At 39.8% G+C, this 19,020-nt stretch overlaps 1 protein-coding gene across 1 annotated transcript in view; it reads left to right on the top strand.

Moving 5' to 3' along the window:
- DLGAP1 (DLG associated protein 1) overlaps nt 1–19,020 on the top strand; it is a 597,103-nt gene that overhangs the window by 413,401 nt on the left and 164,682 nt on the right. Inside the window, exons 4-5 of the mRNA XM_075920931.1 lie at nt 186–1,203; nt 18,447–18,661. Coding sequence (XP_075777046.1) covers nt 253–1,203; nt 18,447–18,661 — 1,166 coding nt within the window. The 5' untranslated portion in view covers nt 186–252. The remainder of the gene's footprint in view (nt 1–185; nt 1,204–18,446; nt 18,662–19,020) is intronic.

Raw genomic sequence — 19,020 nt, 5'->3', positions numbered from 1 at the left:
CTGATCGATCCTTGCAGTGATAATGTAAGGCCATCATGCATAAGGAGTGTCTAACAACGGGGTTTCAGAAAGGATTTTATGCATAGGATTTCTGATATTAGAGGCGATGTCTGTGAAAAAATTGCATGTTAATTACTGTAGTGGCTTAAATATCTCACCTCTTCTATTGTTTTCTATTATTCTAGGCTTTTCTCTGAGATCTATCTGTAACAATACATATTAGATGACTTTGGGACACCCTTTACATCAACAATGAAAGGATTATCCAGCAACCGTAGTCATCATCATGGGGTTGCCTGTGACTCTCCATGTGACAACCACCCAGACAGGAAGCCATATTTGTTAAATCCAGTGGACCCTCATCCTGCAGATCACCCTTATTATACTCAGAGGAACTCTTTTCAGGCAGAATGCATGGTACCTTATAATGATCAGATTGCTAGCAGCACATTTCCTCGGCGACATTACAATTCCCACCATGAACTTAAAGACGAATGTGCTCTTGTTCCCCAGGGAACAGCTAACAAAACCAATCGCATTCCCGCCAATCTTTTGGACCAGTTTGAAAGGCAGCTACCTCTCAATCGAGATGGCTACCATACCTTACAATACAAACGGACTGCCGTGGAACATCGCAGTGATAGTCCAGGGAGGATCCGCCACTTGGTTCACTCTGTTCAAAAGCTCTTCACGAAGTCCCATTCTCTTGAGGGACCATCAAAGGGAAGTGTCAATGGTGGCAAAGCAAGCCCAGAGGAGACACAGTCTATGAGGTACGGGAAGCGTAGCAAGAGTAAAGAAAGGAGATCAGAAGGCAAATCCAGATCCAATGCGCCAGGTTGGTGGAGTTCAGATGACAACTTGGACAATGATGTTTGCATTTACCATGGTCCTAGTGGGGTTATGACTATGGGAAGGTGCCCTGATCGTTCCACTTCTCAATACTTTATGGAAGCCTATAATACTGTTAGTCAACATACTGTGAAGTCATCCAAAAGCAATAATGATGTCAAATGCTCTACCTGTGCAAACCTACCTGTGAATCTGGATGCCCAGTTAATGAAGAAAAGCTCTTGGTCCTCTACACTGACAGTGAGCAGAGCCCGCGAGGTTTACCAGAAAGCTTCAGTTAATACTAATGCGGATCAGACATTGGTGAAATCAGAGACATGTCAACAGGAACGGTCTTGTCAGTACCTTCAGGTATAGTATGTAGCTCAGATTGCTGTTTACTGAATTGTCCATTTTGCAGATGTGTTTTCACTCTGATATTTCAGAGACGATTATCAGTCATATGGGTTGAGAGATCACTGGATATAGAAAAGAAGAAAGGGGGATAAAAAATTGCATTTTATTCCTAAAAGCTAGTAGTTCAAGTGAACTTTTCCAGTGGCCCACAGGCTGATTTTTTTTTTCATGTGGGAAGAATGAGAGCTAGGTGGTGGGGGGTTGGATTCAAAAGGCAATCACAGCAGGGGCATAGGGAATTGGAGGTTGCTGTGCTTGTATTTAGCATTACAATGTCACTCAACAGGATGTTACCAGTTTACAAATTCTTTGGTTTCTGTAATTTCAGGATTTGACTTCATTAGTTCTTATTTTATTATGAAAATTGGAGACCCTTTGGAAACTCTCAGATGTCTTAATCCTTTATACAGCAGTAAAAAACAAAAATAAACTACTAGCTGTTTTTCCACAAAAGATAAAATAGTTATTGTAAAGTGTCCAGATTTGTGTATCTGGCTATTTCTTTTTCTTATGGCAATGATTCAAAAATATCATATTGAAAGGCTGAAATGATTGCTTGTTCTGATTATACACTTTAAGAGTACATCACCTACTCCCTCACAAGCTGTTTGCAGTTAATAAAGCGTCACTATTTTTCACCAGTATTGTATCTTTAAATGTCAAGAATCAGATGTCTGCTCTTGGAGCTATCATACTGCCAGGGAATGTGTGTGGCAGAAACATGGATCAGAAAATATTAAAACTGTTTCAGTCTTAGTTGAGCTGCGGATTGGTTTTATGCATTTTAAAAGAAGCCATTATGGCACATCTAAGTGTGTGTGTAAAATGGAATAATGTTACGCAGAGAAGAGAGAAGACCATGAGGAAAAAAGAGGTTTGAGAAGAGAACTTTGTTTTGCTTTAAAATAATGGGGCTCTTGCATGTTTATATGTATACAGCAGCCTGGTTTTCTAATGTGGTTACCTTTATGGGACATTCAGTTTCTACATTTTGTTGCTCAAATCAGCACTCCAATAAAGTGCAGTATTTAGATGTCCTATTAAGGCACCCACATTTAAAAACTGAGCTCTGTAGGTTACATCTCATATAAAGTCACTTAGAATACCAAGCTTTGAATCTTTCCACTTACAATATTTAAAAAAATACGGTGTGTATTTTCCATTAACTTATAGTAATATGGGGGAGGGGAAAATGGAGAAAGTATATATGCTCGTAGTATGTGTATAGATATGCATATAGAGTGGTGAGAGACTTTATGGCTAAGTTACGAGATTTTAAATGTTTGATACAGTAGTTTTCTTCAGTTTCAGTTTTGGGAGCTAGAAAAAAAATAATTTTGAATTTGAATGTCTTGGTTGTTATGGATTTGAGGTTTCTTTTGTTGATGTTTTTGCACTCATTCAATTTCCAGGCAGGTATCAATAAACTAGCGTGTAAACCAGGTGGATAGAAAAAAGTGAAAAACTATGCCAACATCAGCTTCAAATAAGCACTTCCAGAGGGACTTCTAGAAAATGTTTAATTGACAGGCATAGGCACATAACTGGAATTAGAGGACGCTATCTGTATCCTCATGGAAATGGATCCTTTAGTGCAGAAATTAGACTGACTAAATATCCTCTTATATACCTGCCTTGCTATTTATGTCCAGATTATTATTTTTTGTTTTTATTTTTTTTATTGTTGTTGTTGTTATTATTTACTATGGAAAAATGGTGAAATGTCAGAGTTTGGAAGTTGCTAAAAAGCAGAGGAAGATCTTAATCAAGCTCTAATTTACATTGCTAGCATTATAAGACATCAGTCAAGTAATTGCTACTGTAAGAGACACCTGAGACAACTGAAACTTACTATTATCTCTTGACAATTTTAAAAAATAGCAAACATATATGTTAATTAAAATATTTGCATATTTGATTGCTTCCCATTTCCATCCCCTTCAATATCACTTATTGCTTGAGAATATAAATCCTTTAGGTAATATATGGTGTCTTCCTTTGTGTTTGTACAGCACCTAGAACATTAGGGCTCTAATCCTAATTAGGGCCTGTAAACTCTACTGCAATATAAATAATATAAATAAAAATAATCAGTATCCTGCTGTCAATAAGATGTAGATCTGTTTTAACATTTTTTTTATATTTCCTTTTGCAATGGGTAGATTGGTTTCCTGTGTTGGGACAATTGAGACAGAACTAATTAATTACAAAGCCATGATAGTGTTGGACAACTCTGATAATGACTTTGACTAATGTGGTATTTCTTTGCTGCTTTTTTAACTCATTAACCAGATTACTAGACGTTCTTCTCAAATCACTTGTCATTTAAGTTGCTATTGATGACCCAGCAAATGGACTACATGAACCTTGAATGAGCCTAGTGTTTTATTTATGCAAACTGTTCCTGTAATGTGTCTGAACACAGTGGCTCAGTGATCTTTTTGTTCTACTGAATATTCAAGATTATATTTTTTCTGTGAAGCTGCAGGCTTGAGTCTGGCACAAGTCATAGGTGAATCCTTATGCCAGCCTGCTTTTATGGCCCCTCCTACTAGAAATAAAAATAACAAGCAATAACAATCTCACTCTGTAGAAAAAATATCTTCAATTTGGTTTCAGTATAGTCTTCAATTGGCATTTGTCCATATTACAAATGTTTTAATCTCTGAAGGTTTGGAGTGTGGATTCAGAGCAGATTCCAAACCTCAGGTTGTTATCCAAACCTCTATGGATGTTCCTCCAGGACCCATTCTTTCCTCTTAATGAAATCTTTCATCTCTCCAATAGTTATAGGGAAAGCTAAGTGTTCAAGGAAGAAGCAGCTAGTGGGATTCCCTCCCATTTTCTTCACAAGGAGCTGTGAGTTTCCCTGTGCTATTTTTAAGAGGATAGCTGATAGACCACTTCTCATGTCACTTGCTTAGCAGTGTCTTGCCTACTGCCTCTGCCATTTTCTAGGGGGATTATGTTGCGGGTACTCCTGCTCCAGTAAAGTCCAAAATGAAATATTATAAGGGCTGGGAAACTTGCCATCCCAGCAGTTCTACAGTAGCGAAAGGCAGAAGTTTTCATTGTTACACTTGCTCCTTTAAATCTCACAGTATTCTTAGGCTAATCTTTCTGTGGTTCTGCAGTAGAACTGGGAGTCGAGATGGTGCCCAGGCTCTTACCTTAATGTGAACATTGAGAGAAAATAGAAGATTCTTTTATTTGGGCATGGGAGAAATTCAAACTATCCTATCACTCCTCCAGGAAGTAGGTGTGAGGTGGAGAGAAAGAAAGAAATGGGTAGAGTCTGTTTCTGAATGTTTCTTTACCTCAGGAAAATACTCTGATTTGATTCAGCTCTAGGAGTGGTCCAAGCAGAGGAGTGTCAGTGACAGTAAGGAGCATTGTTATTTTATCCATAATCTCCATGCCTTGATAGTTTCCGACAGCTTATTGTAAACACTCCATTGGAACGTTCTGAGTTAGACCTATCACTAGAATTTGTAATGTAGGAAGCAATACTTCTCTGGCCAAGAAATGGTGTAGATATTTTACAATTCTTAATTTTATTCAAGTATGGTAGTTCATTCACACTACACAGTTAGTCTCAAATGATATATTTCCTGCTGGATATTCCCCACAGTTGTTATCCTAGCCTTCACTTATCTGTAAAAAAAAATGCACATATTATTTTTCAGATTTTCCCCCATTTTTTTTATTTGGATCAGTCGTGTTTTTTCATGGCACACTGTAATCACTTGTATCCAGATCCACAGGATAGGGAAAACAATCTAATATCCTGGCTTTAATTAGATCTCACTAAGCTCGTTGGAGTAAAGACCATCTTTTTCTTATGTGTTTGTACAATACCTAGGCCTTGGCTGGATCCTGAATAATAATAATTTCATATTCTTAGCACTAGGTAGCAGAAAAAGTAGATCTTTACTGCTGGCAGCTACAGTGCACAGAAGATTCAGCCATAAAATTGTGGCAGGGTATCAAGTGAGGTATCAAGTAGGTGAGGAAGTGTAGCTATCAACATATCATGTTCTATCCAGAAGCCCATGAGCAAGAGACCGAGGGGAAAAAATCTATAAACTTGGACTCCAAAGGCTTGTGTGTGATTAAGAAAGGGATGATTTGCCCCAGAGCCTGTGTCTTATGTCTGCTTTAGACCCTGATGGAGACCATCGGCAATGTTCATAATTTACTCCAATGTAAACAAATTCTGCTTAGGCCATGCTGACAGCCTTTAACACCCTGTCTCCCTGAGGTTACACCCCTTCTGGAGTCATTGAGCTAAGCTCTTCCACACATCTTGTCCCCAGCACCTTCAGATTCAGTAGGTATCCCATAGCTTCTCTGGCCCCATTTCTTTGTAAGGAGAAATGGAGTTCATTGCTTCATTTCCTCTGTTGATCTGTATTGTGAGCTATCATATGATTTGATAATTTAGTCCATTAAATCACCTGGTAAATTGTTTATTTTTCTGGAACAATAATTTGTTTAAAAGCTCTTTTGCTGGCTTTACCTGTGCACATTCATCTGAATTTGCAATCATTCTCTGCTTGTTTTTCTTGTGAACTTTGTTTGCATTTCTGTCACAATGAAGTGATTACTAAATTAATCTACCCAGTTGGTTCGTGTCTTGCATACATACATATGGAAGCTGCTATTTTTCTCTGCTGCATTCAGTGTATTTAAGACTTGATTCTCCACTCTTTTCTTCCATTGAATGATAAATGTATCCTTTATCGTTGTCATTTTCTTATCCATTTTGCAAAACAGATGAAGTTAAAGCCTCCTATTAGCTTATCTCTATTTCATACTTCTCCATAAAGCTGGTGAAATAATTGAAAAGAAAAATGTTACTATATTTGCAAATAAAACATCAAATATAATCATGAGATTTTATTATTCTCAAGTATTAGGACTATCATAGTGTATTAATGAAAAAGTTTTGAATTCCAAAAGTTTCATGAACTGTATCATAACTGGTTATTTATCTATGTTTCATACCAGAAAAACGTCATTCACCCAAAAGTGGTTTTTCAACCATGGAAATTGTTCATCCAAACAGTTTGGTGAATGCTTATGAATAATGAGTAGATCTGTAGAAATTGGGGAGAGTTTGTAAATGATTCACAAATGAGAGCTAACTTTGCAACAAATATATTCATAATGAATAATTCAACCAGATCTTCAACTTAGGCACACATAGTCTGCAGCCTAATTCTGTATCTATCCAAGACACCTTTGCTATGCTGTGAAAAATCCTTCCTATGAAAATAACAGAAATGTAGCAGAACATTTCTAGATAATCCTGCCTTCCTCTTGCAAGCTCTTTTTAAATTTACCCTATAGTAACTTTCCATCACCTTAGTTATTGCAGTTAGTGAGAATGGCGACATTGTATATTTCGCCTTCACAGACACCATTTTCTCATAAAATTAGTTAAAAACAGGTCCTTAATATAGCTATCCCCTTTTAGATGCTTAGTGCTTCGCTGATGCAGGCCATATTAATACCTAGCTAGATCTTCTATGAAAATGTCTGCTCTTTAATGATTATGGCTGCAATTTTATCTGACACTGTACTTGAGATCGTTCCTTCACAGTTCCATTACTTCTCCGTGTTGATGACTCTATAGGTTTACACAATACGATACTCTAAACTGACTTTTAGTACCATTGTCTGTTCATCTTGCTTGAACATCCTTACATTCCAACAGCATATCGACCACATTTTACCAAATTCTGTCACTTGGATCCATGCCTCCTCCCATCAGTCTAATACTAGTACAGTAAACGTCCGATAATCCGGCACCTTTAGGACCCAGGGGGTGCTGGAGTATCAGATATTCCGGACTATCGGAAGGGGGGGCTATGAGGGGTTTGGGGTGGGTTGGGGGGGGTGCCACCCCAGAGCCCTTTTAGCACCCCTCTTCCGATAGTCCAGCTCTGCCCCAGGCGTCCCTAATTCAGCCGCTGTTGGTCAGTTTCAGCAGCGGCTGAATCGGGGATGCCTGCGGCAGAGCAGCTGGGGTGCTGCCGAGTTGGTCCGGTAGTGCCGCCCCTCAGCGCTGCGAGACCAACCTGGCAGCACCCCAGCTGCTCTTGGGGACACCTGGGACACAGCAGCTGGGGTGCTGATGGGTTGGTCCTGTAGTACTGCTCCTCGGAGCTGCGGGACCAACCCAGCAGCACTTCAGCTGCTCTGCTCCAGGCGTTCCCAAGAGCAGCTAGAGTGCTGCCGGGTTGGTCCCGCAGCCCCGAGGGGCAGCGCTATGGGACCAACCCTGGCAGTACCCCAGCTGCTCTGCCCCCGGCTTCCCCGATTCAGCTGCTGGTCAGTTTCAGCAGCGGCTGAATCGGGGAAGCCGGGCACAGAGCAGTTCCAGTTGTCCGGCTGCCCGGAGCACTTCCGGGTTCCCGATGGTGCCGGACCATCAGGAGTGCCGGAGCATTGGATGCCGGACCAATTGGATGCTGGAGTTTTACTGTATATAGAATAAAGGGACAATTAAATACAGCTGTTTGAATGATCCCATCATAAATGGTCTTAGAAGCTGTGGGATGTGTTTGTTGGAAACTGTATCTAAGACATCGAACTTGATGCCAGTTAATAACTCCAACTCTAGTTGATACTAAGAGGAAAAACATAAACTACATGTGGTCCAATCTCAGAACCCTGGCTCTGACACCTTCCTGTCATCAAGAACCAGAGTTGTAGACTCGAGTCCCACGACTTGAACTCGAGTCCGACTTAAGTCGCCTCCGTGACTCGACTTGGGTTCATTGTTTGTGACTTGAGGCTCGACTTGAGACTTCCTAATTTTGTTAAATCGACTTGGTGAAAAAACTGTCTGAGAATGCAGATATTGATGGCTTGTACAAAAGTGACTTGACATTTTTTAAATTAAGACTTGAGACTCGACTTGGGACTTGACTCGAAAGTGACTTTAGGGACTCGAGACTCGACTTGAGACTTGAACTTTAGCGACTTGAGACTCGACTTGGGCTTGACGATTATGACTTGAAGACAGTACTGCCAAGAACGTTGGGAATGTTCTAATCTGAATTTTGTGGATTGGGCCTTTTTGTAATGAGCCCAAACGAAACTCTAATCTGGATAACTCCATCCTCAGGGACAGGGGTGGCCTTAACATTTATGGGGCCCTACAAAGTACCATCAAATTGGTGCTCCTATGGCCAATGATAGTCTGTGAAGTGGAGAGGGATGATGGTTTTTTAGACCTGTGATTTTATAATCTTCAGCAACACATTAAAAACATTTTAAAGCACATTTAAAATTAAGAGCCTGTCGTCTAACATAGTACATTCAGAAACTGACAATATATACCTGGGTTTGGCAAATGCCTGTTGAATGGCTTCATTACCACTAGAATGGCTCTTTCATAGGTTCAGTGTTCTATTAATATGCCTGGAAGGGTTTTTCACTTTTAACTAGATCCTTTTCTGAGGAAGCAGAGCCACAGAACAGGGATACAAAGAGGCAGGTGGGTGCCCTACACAGCTGTGTATTCTGTATATGGGTAAGGATGGCACTGTGTAGGGTCAGTTTCGATCCAGATCTAAATCTGAATTTGAACTCTGCAATGTGGGCCCGTTTCTAATAGAGACATGTACGGTTGTTTGGAGATAAATGTTGAAAGTGAAACCTCTCTTTTTAAGAGTGGGGAGTAAGAAATATTTCTGCTATTTTAAATTAAGCTTCTTGTTCCAAGAATAAAAGTAGATCCAAGTAGAGCTCAAAAAGCACCACGATTGCATTACCACAGTGCAAACAGATTGGTCTAAGCTAAGAACAATTTGATTCAGTCTCACTGGTCTTGACTGTTAGGAAACTAATATCGGTTTCTCATGTTAAGATGAATGCAGATATTTCAGACAAACTAACTGATTTTAAAATGAAACCTGAATGCTAAAACCCCACAAGCTAAAACAATTGTTGGCAAGGATTTTTAATTTTCTCTAAATGGAAATAACCTTCATATCTGCTTTTCTGAAAGCCACTGAAAGTTATTTTTATATAAAGTAAAACATATTGTGTTTGTTATATCATAAGACCTCTATTCTTGCATAGTTCAGTGACTCCTAAAAATGCACATTGGAAGGATGCTGTGATATTCATTTTTATTGTTCTAAAAATTCAGTATTAAGGATTGCCAAGAATAGACTTAGAAAGTGGAAGATGGCAATTGAATTTTCTCTAACATAAAAAATAGCCATAATAACTGCTAAGAGAGCCAAATTGCATGGGTTTTAAAATCTGCACAGAGCAGTCATTAGGTATTGTTCTTAGTTGTGTGATTTCATTTCATTAAGTATTTGCATACTAATAGAGAGCTAAAGTTACGAGTCGACTGTTGAGTGATGGCCAGCCACTCCCCTCCAGCCCTTGTGTTTACTTCCAGTCACCCACATTGCATTGGCAAAGCACAGGGAGAAGCTTTATGCTCTCAGCTGCAGTAAACCAAATCAAAATTGAGATGAATAATGAATTTAATTTGCCATAAAGACAGTCTGTTTGATATTTCATCTATTAAGGTAAGTTAATAAACATTCTAGGCAACAGAAAGTAAAATAAATATTATTTGTTATTGTTTAAAGCCTGAATAAAATCCATATTTTTTTGTCCTCACATGCTGGAGTTTATTTCAAATTTCACCCAGTGTGTGAATTAGAAATGAATAGTCTTATCGGTTGAGGGCCACTAGGTACCTGTCTTTTGTTTATTCAGGGACCCAGAAATGTACATTAAAAAAAATCCAGCTTTTTACACACAAAAAATGTGAAAAGAAATGTACAAGTCACCGCAAGCTTGCTAATGATAAATTTAGTCTCTTTCAGAGCAAAGTAAATTTAGATAAAGATCAGAGCATGTAAATGGCACAGCAAATACAACTGAAACTAGTGAAGGGATTGGCTATTGACTGTATGTGTTTTGCATGGTCTGGTTATGTAAAATAAATCTAATACCTGGCATTTAGGTAGAAAGAAAGAAATCATAGTCAATATTACCACTCAGACTTATAAGGAACATTATATTTCTAGGTGCTTGCTTACAATGAACGTGGTGTTTTTCATTAGCTGACCCAATTCTGAGGCCTCTGTTAAGTGCTATTTATCTTCCTTAAATTTGTTTTCTATTTCATCAGATTTTTTGTTTAAAGCACATTTTGTGTTATTAGCTCAGTAAAGAATGAAAATTCACTATGAAAGATCTCACTTAAAATTTATTAAAGGCCACTTGCAAAATAAAATGCCTCTCGTCTCCATTTTATTTTGTTTAACAGGTTGATAATAAAAATGAGATTTTAGTTAAAGAGGGATGTGCTTTGTTGGATCTGGCTAATATTTTCCACTGTTTTCTCTATATTTCTCTTTCTGAACCTCTTCCCCTCCCCCTTTTTCTAGAAGTAAAAATGTTCTCTGTGATGCAGGATAGTTTAATTTAGTTAAACTGTAGTGCAATATTCCAAAAACAATGCTGTTGACATAACTGGCTATTATAATATGCTTAAACATTAATCAAAAAGTGAAGACTTTTTCAGGTAGATAGGTATTAATCCCCTGCATCTTCAAAGGCAGCAGCCACTATCTGCACACATATGTGAAACGTAGTCTTTGACCTTGTAAGATGCAACGCCATATAAAGATGTAAGAGGTGACCAAACCTCCCAGTCAGAAAAAATGATCTGAAGATCACATAACCACTTTCCCTCAACATTTCCATAGTACTTTTAGATGGACAACACTGAAACATGTGACTCTACATCTGAGAGTGTAATAATAAGGCCCTTGGAAATATTATAGTTTGTTTTATTTTTGTTTTTATATAGTTGATTTTATTTTTAGTTATTTAAGGATTGCATGCTCAGTTGTTTTTTTCCCCCAGAATCTAAAATATTTGTCTGTAGGGTTGCCAGGTGTCCTGTATTGACCCGGACAGTCTGGTATTTTCGCCTTCTGTCCCGTAAAAAAAATTCAGAAAATACCGGACACCTAAAATGTCCAGTATTTTCTGATTCTTTCCCAGCCAGGAGGCAAAAATAGCAGGTGCTTACTTGGTTCCGCAAGAGAGCTGTCTGGCCCAGAGCAGGAAGACAAGATGGCAGATGGCCACTGGCAGGCTCAATAGCATTTCTTAAAGGGGCCACGCTTGTTTTATTTATTTGTTTGTTTGTTTGTTTGTTTGTTTGTTTGTTTGTTTGTTTGTTTTGCTTAACAGCTCCTGGGGTCTTTTTTTTTTCCTCAACAACTTTGGTCTCCCCCTTTTTTTTCCCTCAACAGAGTTTTTTCCTGGTGGTTTTTTTGTGGGAGAGGAAAGTGTTCGGTATTTTTGGTTAAACCATCTGGCAACCCTATTTCTCTGACACCAGATGATATTGGTCTACTAATCCACAGAAGCTTCTTTGCTATAAGAGCCCAAGTAGAGACAATAAGTACAAAACAGAAGTCAGCATTGAGTTGAAATACTTTAATGTGGTAAATTACTGTTTATACTGAGATGTGTAGATGTGGCAATACAAGAAATACACATAATGCTGAATTTTGAAAATAAGGATCTGCTGTGTAGTGGAAGTTTTGTCTAGTAGGTAGGACAGAGAATTGGGACTTAGTTGGGCTCCTGGGTTCTATTTCCACTCTATCACAAACTCATTTTTAAGACAGTTCTTATATCACTTCTACCAAAATTATCAGATTTAGATGCCTGCAGTTAACATATAAATATGTACTAGATCAATAATACTACGGACTCTCTAAATGAGCTCTGAAAATTAGATTCCTTATTTTAGAGCTTAAGTTTTGATTTAGATACATAACTTTATATGAAGTACAAACATGTTGGCCTGTGCTCTGTGCCTCAATTTACCCATCAGCAAAAGGGGAATTAATAATGCCTTGCATGTAAGGGAGTTGTATGATTTAATTTAGTAGCATTTGTGAAGCACTTTGAGATTCTTTGATATAAGGTGTTATAGAAATATAGCTAATAATAATTTAAATGTCAACTATTTTGTCAGCATTTTCCCCTTGCAAATGCTCTGATTTATCACTGTATTTTAGTTTTACCTGGTGCATAGTTAAAATCAATGGAGTTACTCTGTCATAAAACTTGAGTAAGGCTGTGGTGAATCAAGTTCGTGATATAATATTATAATATTTTCTTATAAATTGATACCAGCAAAGCAGAAATGAAAATTAGCTTTAACAGTTGCAAGCAAACTAAGCAAGCAGTACAGAAAAAAAGTTGTAACTAGTACCACCCCTTTATTTATGAATTGTTATATTTCTGAAATTGTTTTTGTACTTTCTTGTTCACTGAAGCTCCAACAGCTTGTATCATAGACTTCTCTTTGTGATACTGCTCTTTGGATTAGCATCACATAACTCTTGTGTTTAACTCAAGTGTTTTTTCTTCACCATATTTTCCTTTTCTTTGTCAAATATGACTTTCTCCTGCCAGCTTCAGTGTAGTAATGGAACTTGATGTTTACCTGGTTTGTTTTAATTTGCCTCCTTATTTGTGTCTGTGCATGTTCCCCTGTTCTGGATCTGTTCAACAGTGACAGCAGAAACCAGTTGTCTTTTTGGTAACCTTGGTCCTCTGTATTCTTAGTCTGTATCTTCCCATCTCTGTAGTTCTTCTGCAAGAAGACACTCGAAACAGCAAAGTGGATGTTAACAAGGTTGTTTGTAGTTTTTCACTAAATGAGCCTGTATGTGTGAGCTAGCAGAGCCTAAGCTATGATGATCTGATGCCTTATGTTCACGTGCATGAAGGCATGCAGATGCACTCACGGATAATTTTTAAAGCTGGACAGGATCTCAATTGTGCATGTAATGATACCTATGAATGTGTAAATATGAGGTTATGTGGCAAACCCATTGCAACCAGCTTCAAAAACTTGTTCAATGGTATTTAAACCATTTGGATAATCTTCCTGATCAAAGGCACGGTATGCACTTAAGACATTAAAACACAACTCAAGAAATTCAGAGTTATGGTTCACACACAACTATATCTAATCTGTATTTCAGCTAAATGCTCAATCATTATATCCAACAATACATACAGTATTACAAAAACTAAGAGCACTTCAACTTGGCTAAGATATGGGTGATGTGATATAAATTCCTGGACTTTTGCCCCATTAAAAATCTTAGCCTTAATGTTGAATACAAATAGAGTTTTTAATTTAATACATATAGTTTGTTTTTAAATAATTTAGTTTAGGTAAGCATAGATACTAAAATCAAAGCTAATGAATGGAAATTAAACAGAAGAGATTTATGAGGAAGTTATTCCCTCAGAGCAGTGTTTCTCAAACTATGCTCCGCGGAGCCCCAGGCTTCCGCGAGACATCTCCAGGGGATCCGCGAGGTTGACAAACTAGAAACATCAATAGGTACAACACATATAATCAGTGGCCCGCTGGGGCTTCGCATAAATTTTTATATATGTAAAGGGCTCCAGAGCCCAAAAAGTTTGAGAACCGCTGCCTCAGAGCATTCAGATGTGCATAATAATATTTTAGATAATCTGTATCCTAAGAGTGACTAGAAATCTATTTTTCTTGAATAGTGATAGAAATGTAGCCGTGTTAGTCTGGGGTAGCTGAAGCAAAATGCAGGACAATGTAGCACTTTAAAGACTAACAAGATGGTTTATTAGATGATGAGCTTTCATGGGCCAGGAAGTGGGTCTGGCCCACGAAAGCTCATCATCTAATAAACCATCTTGTTAGTCTTTAAAGTGCTACATTGTCCTGCATTTTATTTTTCTTGAGTGTTTCTTATTTGTTTTAAAGTTCTTGTGAAGTGCCCTGACTTTTCATTCGTGATGTTGGCAAGTCCTGATTTTACTAAACTCGTGTAGACTTTTTTACGAACAATTTTGAAAATCAGCTCTTTACTCCCAGTACATGAGGTAGGGAGAAGGTGATTTTGCGTGCTCCTAGGTATATTTGAGAAATGCTGAGGGTACGGAATTCATGCATTTGATTTTATTAACCTTAGAAAATGGTGCAAGAATCTACGATGAAAAGGAGAGAGTGCATCACAACTGTGAAAAAGTGTAAAATACTCCATATTTCTATAAGCTGTACACATTCAAATATCCACACCCCAAGAAGTGGTCATGAACTGGATCTCCAGATTTGTGATTAGTTGTGTCATGTTCAGGGCATAAACTCTAAATCAGATGGATGGCAGGAGAGAGATTGCTTGATCATTACCTGTTTGGTTCACTCCCTCTGGGGCACCTGGCATTGGCCACTGTCGGCAGACAGGATACTGGGCTGTATGGACCTTTGGTCTGACCCAGTATGACCATTCTTATGTTCTTATGAGCTAAGCCCAATCTATAATTTGTCTCCTCTATGAAACAATTAAATTCTTGGGGCATTAGTAAGTACAGTAGGGTGCAAAATAGTACAAGAAAAACTCAGTGTGCTGTGCCGTTGTTTGAATTGTTGTGCTTCATAGAACTAGAGTTTTAAGGATTGTAAATGGTGATTATTTCAAGGATATAGATTGCAGTAAAGGAAGGCATAAAGAAAGAAGTGTGCAAAAGAATAAGGAGCAGTCAGGAAAGATGCTTGAGTGGAAAAAAGAAAATATGGCAGACAATAGACGTATGGCAGGGTGGGGAAACTTTTTTGGGTCGAGGGCCACTGACACACAGAAAAAACAGTCAGGGGCAGTACACAAGTGAGAAGTAAAAACCAAAAACCCTCACTGGCATGGCCCCTGACTAAGAAGGAGAAAGACACTACCCACATTCCCCTCACACACCAGAACCTAATGGGGTCCAGGCTAGTAGATTTTGTGTGTTCCAGTACTGCAGTAAGCACAGACTCCCCAATACTGGGGGGGGAGCCTTGAGCTTCAGAGGCCGGATCCAGGCAAGCCGGGGGTCGCATCCAGCCCCAAGTCTGAGATTCCCCAGACCTGACCTGTCATGAGTCAGGGTGAATTCCTGACTTTGTTGAAATCAACAGCAAAGCTGTCATTGACTTCAGTGAAGCCAGGATTTGCACCCATGGAGTACAGGCAGTCCCCAACTTACGTGGATCCGACTTACGTCGGATCCCTAGATACGAACGGGGTGAGGCAACTCCCGCACATGCGCAGCAGCATTCCCGGGGCTCGCTCACCTGGGTCCTAGGATCCTCCTCCTCCTTGGGCCGGCTCCGACTGGGGTCCCGCAGAGCTGCCCGGCAGAGGAAAAGTGCCTCCCCACGCCCGCTGTCCCCCCCCCACCTCCCTGCCAGCAACAGGCTGCCCCCTCCCCTGAGCAACAGGCTGCCGAACAGCAAACAAAAGCAGCCTCTCTGCCCCTCCTCCCCTCTATACATGCCCGGCTCCCAGAGCGCAGCAGCGTCCCCGGGGCTCGCTCACCTGGGTCCTAGAATCCACCTTCTCCTCCTCTTCGGCCGGCTCCAACTGGCCTCTGCCTGCAGCAGCTGGCCACAGGGACAGGGATCCCACAGAGCTGCCGGGCAGAGGAAAAGTGCCTCCCCACGCCCGCTGCCCCCCCCCCCACGGCCTCGCATCCTGCACACCTCCCCCCTCCCCCCCTGCCAGCAACAGGCTGCCCCCTCCCCTGAGGCAGTTGCTGTTGTAGCCAGTGGTATGGAGCAGGTTAGAAAATTTATTGTCTTTTCTGCAACAGGCTGCCGAACAGCAGACAAAAGCAGCCTCTCCGCCCCTCCTCCCCCTATACATGCTGGGCTCCCTGGGCAAACAAAGACTCCACCAAAACAAACAAAGTGCTGGCCTCATTGTGTTAGCAAAAAAAGGACCCTCCTCCTAGAATCCTGGGTGGTGTGTGGAAATAAAGCTATTAGCTCAAAGCATGGTGCAGAGCTGTTTGGTATTTGATGAGTTACTCCTTTGAGTTTGTCACAGGGACAGAAATAGATGTGAAATCTTCTGAACAGGGGAACAGACAGCAAAACAAACATTAGAGGGGAGTTAACCTTTCCCTATGCTATCCAAAACTAAAAAAAATGTTTGGCTAGAGTTTCCCCTACAATATGTACCAGTTCCGACTTACATACAAATTCAACTTAAGAACAAACCTACAGTCCCTATCTTGTACGTAACCCGGGGACTGCCTGTACTTGGAAGAGAAACAGAAGCTTAATACAAAAGAGGAGCAGGGACCAATGCAGAAATTTCAGAAAGGCAAATACACCAGAAAAGTAGCAGAGAAGGATGGTGAGCTGGAGGAAGAAGAGATAAGAAAGAAGGAGGTGAAAACAAAAGAGGTTGCCATAGTCAGCAGGAAGTAACCAAAGCATGAAATATTGTCATGGCAGTAGGGAGGGAAGGACTGAATTTTAGAAATATTGTAAAGAAAGGATTCGGGATGTGATGAGGTCATAGATGTGACAGGACAATTTAAAAAGGAACAAAAAAACCCACCTGGGTGGTTTACAGCTAGCTTGGGTGGCCAAATATAATAATTTGGGGACTTTTCTTTATCTGGTGCAGTGTTTTGTTGAGTTTGGTTTTATAGCAACATTTCCAGAGTTTGTGTTCCATGAAGCTTGACCTGCATTGGCTACAGTTATGTTTGAAAGGGCTTATCTTCCTTCAGGACTCATGTTCCTGTTTGTGAGGAGTCAGCAACTAAACGTTAATTTAAATTTAACAAACAACCAAAGAAATGTTTGACTTTTCATTATAACAGGTTAAACAAACTGCTGCATTAGTGCTAGAAGTGGCGCTAACATATAAGAAACAATGCACATTCAGTAAACTGCTCTGAAAGTTGTGTGTTGTGGAATCACATGTAATAATTTCTGTAGCATCAGTTTCCACACAAAAAGGGACTACAGATTGTAATGCCCATTGGGGGAAACTACTATTCCTGTGTTGTAGGTCACATTTTGACCTCCAACAATTGATAGTGTCTATTCAGTATAATATAACAGTCACTGTGTGAGCAATATAAATTACCTTAATCTGTTGAGCTCAATAAAGTTAAGGAGCAAAGAATAGGTGGGAAAACTAAAGATTATAGGTACTTTATTTCTTTAAAATGTTCCCTACTTGCTTTTATGATTTTGGAGTATCTACTCACATTTCTCCAATCTGGAAAAACTGGGCTTCTGCAATGAAAGAACTGACTTCAGAACCACTCCTTCAGTAACCCTATTCCACTTCACATCTGCTCTCATTTCTACTGTTATTCAGGCAGGCATGTGTTTTCTCAACTTTACAGGCCAAAATGATGGCTTGTACCCTGAGGACAGTAGGAATGGGGGAAAGGGCATGGGTGAGACAGTTGTTCTCATGGAATTTCCCATAATGTTTGGATAACTTTTATTTTAGATTAAAGAAAATAACAAGGAGAAAGAACAAATATATGATCACTGTAGGAGAGAGAGGTGGTTGGATAAGTGTGATTGTTTACCAACAGCCATTTTGAACTTTTGAAACTTAGGAGGAGCATCCCTGGAGGCAGACTGTTGGGTTCCCTTTACCATGAAAGGTGCAGTATACAGAAAAGAGTCTAGGGATACGTCTACAATGCATGCGCAAGAAGCTTTTTGCCGAAGAGTCCTTTTGCAGAAGAGTCACCAATACATGCATGGATGCTCTTTCGCAAGAAAGCTCTGATTGCCATTAACAGAATGGCCACCAAGGCACCTGTGCTTCTTTTGATAGGCTGTTTTAGCACAAGAAACCCTTGTTTGCCATTCACACACGCCTTTTTGTGCAAGAGCTCTTGCACAAATATGTTTATTCCTTGTGGAAAGAGGAATAACTATTGCGCAAAAAGCCCTCTTTTCTTCTGATTTACTGTAAATTTACTTGCACAAAAACACGCTTGTAGTGTGGACACTCCCCGAGTTTTTGCGCAAAACTGGCCTTTTTTGTGCAAAAACTCTGCAGTGTAGACATAACCTAAGAGTCACACCACTATATGTACTCCTTCATTACATTTAACATGCATCAAATCCAAAATGGAAAAGAAGGTCTTCTGGTGTGTATGTATCCTGAACCAAAATGCTAGGGCTGGGTTCAGATCAAAACACACACACCGGTCATATGTCCTAGTCATATGTCCTTTGAATGAAAGATCAGCTGTAGTTGACTGTTTTCTAATCCTACCGTAGGCTGTTATAGAAGACGGTATATTGAACATCTGAATTGTGTTTGTTACTGTAGGTTCCACAAGATGAATGGACTGGCTACACTCCTCAAGGCAAAGATGATGAGATTCCATGCCGGCGGATGCGCAGTGGCAGTTACATTAAAGCCATGGCGGACGATGATAGTGGGGACTCAGACACCAGCCCGAAGCTATCGCCAAAGATTGCAGCACGGAGGGAGAGCTATCTCAAGGCCACCCAGCCATCACTTACGGAACTCACCACCCTCAAGTAAGACGTTGTTAGAATGAACCACTGATCCTCAAAGGAAACACATTTCCATCCCTGCCTCCTTTTTCCACTTTCTGGGCCTGAAGTAAGGAAAGCACTTAAGTACTTATGTCTCAGTTAAGTCCTCAGAAATGATTTCCTAAATAGAGTGGATTTAACAATGCTTAAGTGCTTTCCTGAACTGGGGCGCTAATGTTTAGGATTCAAACCAGCAAAGCACATAAAATCACTGATTTCCACAAGATTGCTCACGTGCTTAAAATACATTCTTTAAGCACCTTGTGGAATCAGAACCTTATATGCCATATTCTACAAGCCTTACTCAACTGTGTATGTAAATTATGCAAGTGTGAGTAAAA

The sequence above is a fragment of the Pelodiscus sinensis genome, chromosome 2 (assembly GCF_049634645.1).
Source record: "Pelodiscus sinensis isolate JC-2024 chromosome 2, ASM4963464v1, whole genome shotgun sequence".
NCBI lineage: Eukaryota > Metazoa > Chordata > Testudines > Trionychidae > Pelodiscus > Pelodiscus sinensis.
Note: the sequence above shows the minus strand (reverse complement) of the source record. Positions and strands in the feature narration are given on the sequence as shown.